This window comes from Sesamum indicum, linkage group LG1, assembly GCF_000512975.1.
Source record: "Sesamum indicum cultivar Zhongzhi No. 13 linkage group LG1, S_indicum_v1.0, whole genome shotgun sequence".
NCBI lineage: Eukaryota > Viridiplantae > Streptophyta > Magnoliopsida > Lamiales > Pedaliaceae > Sesamum > Sesamum indicum.
The window spans coordinates 13490589-13497851 of NC_026145.1; the positions used below are offsets into that span (position 1 = coordinate 13490589).

General features: G+C 32.4%; 1 protein-coding gene across 1 annotated transcript; it reads right to left on the minus strand.

The window, feature by feature from the left end:
• On the minus strand, positions 6-3342 carry LOC105166934 (protein TAPETUM DETERMINANT 1; the record flags this gene model as incomplete). Its single annotated transcript, XM_011086457.2, has 4 exons — positions 3146-3342; positions 2440-2744; positions 2001-2117; positions 6-337 (listed from the first exon to the last, which is right to left on the minus strand). Coding segments are annotated over exons 2-4 (555 nt in total), but the record flags the coding sequence as incomplete, so codon positions are not given.

Sequence of the window (7263 nt, forward strand, 5' to 3'; positions counted from 1 at the left end):
CGGAGAGAGGGGAAGGTGTTAGCGTACTGGAAAGACAACGTGCGGCCGTTCACCAGTGGCTTGCCCTCGTTAACAAGGCAGTCGTCAAAGCGGAGGCGTTTAAAGACTCGTGGGTTGACCAGCCGCGCGGAGCTGAACCAGCCGCAGGTGAGATGGATGGCGGAGATGTCGCAGCCGGAGATGCAGACGTTCATTATCTCCACCGTGTAGGTGGGTATCCCATTCGGCAGCGCCTCGGTGGAGCCTTGGCTTATCACGATATCCGATTTCGAACACTTTTCGCTCCATATCCTGTTTGGCTCCACCACCTCCTTTTCATTTTCCTTCTCTTTGACCTCTGCCGTTGTAGAAAGCCCCACAAATTATACAAACACAAATTTAATGAAATGTGCTTCATATGTTATTTTTCCGAATGAAAAAGTTATTGATATAATCAAACAGTGAGATGAAATACATTTCACAAACAAGTACAATTTGAGGGCCTTTGGTATCCCTATTTTTCACTGCAATTGTGTGCAAATTAATGAATATTTTGATTTTTGCTAGACACTGATCATACCCATAAATTAAATTTAAAATAAGTCGAAACATAATAAATTTAAAAACTAATACCAAAGTAAAAATAGAAAAATTCTTACTCAAATCAGATTTGGTCAAATCTGAACCAATTACAAAAGTGTAATACTTGTATGTAATCGTCTATAATTTAAAACAAGTAACTAATCAAATGACAAGTATATCACATTAATACATTTGTTGAATGATTAATTTGATCTACCAAGCCAAATTTGAATAAGAATTTTTCAAAGAATTACCCACCTTGAATACAAGACAATGTATGGAAATAAAAAATTTTAAAATCTGAATTCTTACCATCGAGACAAGACGTCAACGATAAAATCGAACTATTTTGAACATACAAGAATTGTTAACTTGAATTGACAAGACTTTTATCAATTTTTATTAAAATAAGTGCAACTCAAAAATTCCTTAATTTAGTTCTCAATTGCATTACATATACTATTATATTTATAATGTAATTTATCATCATTCCTGATGTCTAGAACTTTTCATATAACGACTTTTCATAGTATATATAACATTAATAATAGAGGAATAAAGCTTTTGAAAGGGAGGCACAAGAAAGAGACGTTTGAAGGAAAGAGGATTATGCATAGAGAAATGTGGATTCCTAATTTCTGAGTGAGTGAATTGCCTTCATTCATTAGATTTTCATTTCTCATTGATGCATTGGCATTGCTCACTACTTCAATGCCATTGCCGCACCTATGCCAAGAGGCTAACATGCGCCTTCTAGGTTCAAAACGTCTCCATCAGCTCACACGTGCATGTGATTAATTATTTAATGCAGCTACATCATTAACTACCCTACAACAAGATAATTACGACGCTATTATTGCATGATTAATAATAAATAGGTAGGTCCTAGGAGCCCACACTATTAAAGGTGGTGGCGCATGTTAGATAGAAAGGACGCGTTAGGAAGAAAAGCTGAGGCTGCGCCACCGAAATGTGGGCAGCAGAACCGTAAGCGACCACTGACAGAAAAAGGGAAAAACAGTGGTGGGTAAGGCTGTGGCAACCTCTGATCTGGCGGTGTAGCCGCAGGAACCGACGAATATGGCGCAGTGCGGACAGTGGGCACTCTCTCTGTGTGGGCTTTTCATGTAAACATGCAAATTAAAGACAACCCCAAATGCAGAGACAGTGGGTAGAATATACATCAATCACATATATAAATACGTGTATGTGTATATATGAATGTATGTACGTATATCACTGATATATCTTATCACTGGGCATATCAGAGATTTTCAGTTTTCGTCTCTTCCTTTGATGCATAATCCAAAAACCCATGATCAGATCAGGGGCTCCAAGACTGCGTGAGGACTGTTGGGCAGTCTGTGATACCCTTCTATCCACAAATATTTCTCGTTGAAAATATATGGCATGGTTAGGGAAAATTTAAGTATAATTACCTTGATGATTAAGCAGTCTGCGATGAGGAAACCGAGTAACAGAGGGAGTGCTGTTCTTGATATTCGCCAAGCTCTTCTCCTCATATGTAACTGGCGTTAACTCCATTAGCCTATTACCTGCAAGAAAAGTCAGTAAATTATCACTAACATCAGTAGAAGAGTAGTCGTTTGATTTTTGCTATGCAGAAAAAGGGAGGTTGGAATTTTTGAGTCATCTGATGATTGCTATGAGTAGTTTTACACAAGACAAGAAGAGAGGGAAATTGTTGAGAAATTGAAAATTTGGGGAGAGTTGAAAGCCAAGTGTGATTTCGATCTCCGCCAATGAAATTACAGTACTCTACCCAAAACAAACACTACGCGCACTAAAACAGAACAAATGCACACACCTACATGAAGATGTGGATTTGTCATTTGTGCATGTTCAATGAGCACTGACCTGTATATTTTCCAATGATTAACAACGAGAATAATATGACCGCAAACAACTCAGGCGTGAACGATGCGATTCTCCGCCGGTGTAATGATGATGGTTCAGAACCCATGTTTTTATCAGCTCAGTGATATTTTCCCACTGAGTTGGCTCAAGAAGAAGATAAAGATAACCGAGTCAAAATGAGTGGACTTGGATTCACCGCCTGCACATATGAAATCTATCTCATCCTTCCATAATTCCTTCGATTTATCTTTCACTTGAAGCGGAGATATGCTATTGAAAAGCTTCGAGATATATGACTATTAACTCTGCAACAACATGATAACGTCAAACCATTAGCATTTCACGTGTATAAACCCAGAAGGAAGAAAGGGTGTAAGTTTTAATTTGACTTTTGGAAAGAGATTTCACGAGTGCGATTTACATATATAGTCCATGGAACCTTTTGCAGATCAAGAACGGAAAAGTTTCCCCACATAGGCCGCAGCCGAATTTTTTCCCAAACAGAGTGGTTCTTTCCCAATCAATGCAACAGCCGAAAATGAAATCAGATGGCAATACATCATTCAAAAATGATGAAAAATTAGTAATACATGAAAACGCGTCTGTACGTATGTGTTTACATACATATACATAGAAAAGCATGGAGACAGAGCACTCAAAGCAAACAGCGATATGCAATATGAGCTATCCTTCGTTCTATTCTTACCTTCAACTATGGAGTTACACACAGATACATGTGCATGTGCGTGTGTGTGTGTGTGTGTGAGAGAGAGAGAGAGAGAGAGAGAGAGAGAGAGAGAAATCAGTTGTGAGAAGCGTGCATGGTGGTATATACAAACTGTAGAGAGAGAGAGAGAGAGAGAGAGAAGCAGTGTGTGTTTAGGTTTTGCAGGCCTGGTTATGGTTGTGGAGGGAGGGAGAGAGAAGAATAAATGAACAATATATTGAGACAATTTAATGTTATTTTTTTTCTTCAAAAAAGAATTAAAATGCTGTTTTAACGCGCACGTGTAGGTGATAAAGAATGCACTGATTTATGGTTAGCTCTTTATTCCACCACCATACCTTTCTCTCGCACGTGCATCATCAACAAATCTATATATAATAAAATAAAATTATTCGGACTATTTACGCACATATGAACACTTCCACTTGATGATTTAATGAGATTACTTTTTTTTATTCCTTGGATTTTATGATTTTATCAATACTTATTTATGTGATTTTGTGATTTGTAGGAAAAGAACGACAAATTGCATGTTTACGTAGCAATGCTCTGAAAATTAATCCATACCAATACGATTACCAACAATAGAACAACTAGTGGAATCATTATTGCTTTCTCTAAAGAATATCAGGTAAAACCATCAATGAAAAAGCCGACGTTGAAGAGTTTCATAATATTAGACGGATGAAATACTTATACACTTATCCATTTAGTCCATAAAAAAATCAGAAAATTTTAAAAAATAAATAAAATTATAACTTTTGATCTACAAGAGCATTTTAGTCAATTCACCACAAAAAATAGATGAAAACCTAACGGGGGTATTGATAATTTTCCAAATAACAAGAGGGTATTCATAATTATGTCAAACCTCATGGGAGGTCGTTGTAATTTACCCTAATAAATAATTAAAGTAAATAGTTGTCTGTCACGGTCACACAATGGTTATCGATTGTGATTTTAGGAGCATGGTTATAACATTTGTCGCTGTTAAAGTCATGACAAAAGCACTATATTATGAGTTTACACGATCGATGATTTAAGTATTCTTATCGATTTTTTTGTAACTATGATTATAATAATTATTTGTCACGATTTTAAATTATAGCCAATAAAAAAATTTCTTTTAAAAAATCTCATATTTGTATGACGCATTGGTACAAAATTTTTAACAAAAAAATTGAAAAGAATATTTATATTTAAATCTTTAGAATTGTGGATTAAGCCGAATTCAGAGCGTAAGAACTCATACGAGAGACACGCAACTACAGTTTAATTACTAGTATTTAGCCCACTATAGTATTTGTAGCACCAGCTTGGATTCACAAATAATTGGGTCTTACTGAATAACACCAAACGGATCCTTAGGGCGTATCTATAGCCTATACTTTCTACAATTGAAACCCACATTTTTTTTTATAATTTTAATTTATCTAACTACTTATTCTTTATACTAACTTTTTTCTCTTCATTTGTAAAGATAAATTCAGCTAATAATTTTTTTCAGTTATTAATTATTTTTTATTTTTAAATATTTTATGACAAGTTGTTCACTTTTCTCAACTTCCAGTAATTTTGACTTCTTCTAACTAAAAGTTTTTCGATTTTTAGTAATAGTCATTTTACGAGATTAGTACAAAAGAGAGACTAGGTCAGTAAAGGTAAGACAAGTGCATAGTGTTTGGATTCGTTTTCGGAGTGTTTTGTTGTATTAGAGATTTTCATTGTCAAATCATATTTTATATATATATATGTACGTATTTATGCCAAAACAGTTAAAAACACCCAGATAAAGTATTTTTTGTATGATGGCAAATATTGAGTATGTTTTAACTCAACTCGAATATAACTTGAAAATGAAAACATACATAGTGGTGTTGTTAAGATATTCTCAACACACTTCAACACTTCTTCTTGCACGAATTGTTTGCATTTTCTGTCACGTTTATTAGTTTTGTGGTTTCTGTAAACTGTTTTTGCTTATATCCCATCTAAAAAATCATTAACATAGATATTAAAATCCCAATGTATTTCTTACAGGATAGTGCATATCACTTTTTAAAAATTTTAATTAATCTTTTGATGCTTATGATTTTGAAACTCCAATAACCCTTAATTCGCATTACATCATTTTCCCAATACATTTTATCAAACTTTCATTATTTTATTTTTTTTATAAAAATAATTTTATTGTATCATTCTATATCTATATGCCAAGATATCAATATTGGTTAAGTATATCAATAATATTATTGAAAAAAATCATGCAATAAAAATTAAAAAAATACAAAATTGTTATTAAAATAAATCAATACTCGCATTCATATATAAGACTCCAATCAATAACTTGGGCAATGCTTTCCAACATAAATTTAATTATTTAATAATAATAATAATAATAATAATAATAATAATAATAATAATAATAATAATAATAATAATAATAATAATACTTTAATTAATTAAAATATTTTATAAATTCAACAATTCACCCAGTCGTGTGCCATTTCCCCAATTATTTAAAATCATGACAATGATTTTCCTGAAATGCGACTATTTAGAAAATGAAGCAAAATTATGTAGTCAAAGCTTTTAAGTATTATAATTAGTTGCCGTGTAATGCCAAAAAATGGTACTAGTCAAGTCAAGGACTCAAGAGACAGCAGACATAAGTTTCAAATTATTTTTATAGCATAATGCAAGATTTCAACAGAGAAATTAAGAAACAATTGGGGCCAAAAATAGTAGATTTATCCCCAGTTTACTTATTGCAGGTTAAATAATTTTTTTATGATCAAGTTACCCTTATACTTTTTCCACACGTTAATATATGTGAGAAGGTATATCGTCACCTTTATAAGAGTAGTTTAGTGCGAAAAAAACTAATTGACCTGCAATAAATCAATAATATGTCAATCGAACTTAAATATTAAGTTTCATTCAATTTTTTTGTTAATATTAATAAGTTTCGTGAATTTTAACTAAGGGAGCACTTATTTGCAGACAAAAGCAAAATTCAGGGTGCTAGATATAATTTTTCAAACCAAATGAGGTTGATATGTAATTATACCAAATTTTAGGGGAAGAAATTGTAATTATCCCAACTATATATGTATGATATTTAGGAATGGTAATGGGATGAGCTTCAATATTTTCAATACCCCTCCTGATAGGCAGTCAGTTAGTCAGCCACAGGGGAGTATTTGTTAAAAATTTTGTAATTTTAAAAAAATATTTATAATTGTAAAAAATCGTAAAAGAGTCCGTTGTAATTTATTTTATTTTAATTTTATCAAGATTTGACACACACTCTATTTTGTCTCAACCTACCTTTAGTTGGACAGGAAACTCATTTTAGTTTAATTTTGTTTTGAGAAGTCATTTTACTTAATTTAGCAAGAACGGAATTTGGATTTTGAAGTCCGTCTTATCTTCACCCGCCTCTAATAAGACTTGAAACCCATCCAAAGTCGTACTAAACCGAACCCAACTCTGGATACGATGGATCTAACTTACAAAATTCGGTCAATTTTTTTTTTTCATTAATCAGTATAATTTCTAAAAAGTTTAAAACTATTGTATGTAATTTAAAAAATTAAATTTAGTATTCTTGATATTTGTTAATAAATAGATCCTTCCATTAGTAAACAAGTTGAATGAAAATTTTATATTTACCTTGATTGACTTATTACCGTCCTATTGCAAGTCAAACAAATATTTTGTGACCAAACTAGTCTTATACAACTTTATATATTAATGCATATTAGGATGTATATATTTCACACTTATAAGGGTAATTTAATTAAAAAAATATTTAATTTATAATAAATAAGTAATAAATTAATCATAACTTAAAATGGATTTCTAATCAAGCTTTTTGCTAGTATCAATAATAATAATCAGAACATAGACTAGAAATAATGCAATAGTGGTAGGTGGCTTTATTTGGGACATGCATGTCCACTAACCTCTGCACTTGTTGCAAGTTAATTAAATCAAATTCCTTCATCCAAACTACTCCCCCCCACTAACTTGTAATCATTGCAACAAAAATAATTCCACCACTTATTATTTAAATAGTCATTAGTGTTCTTCAA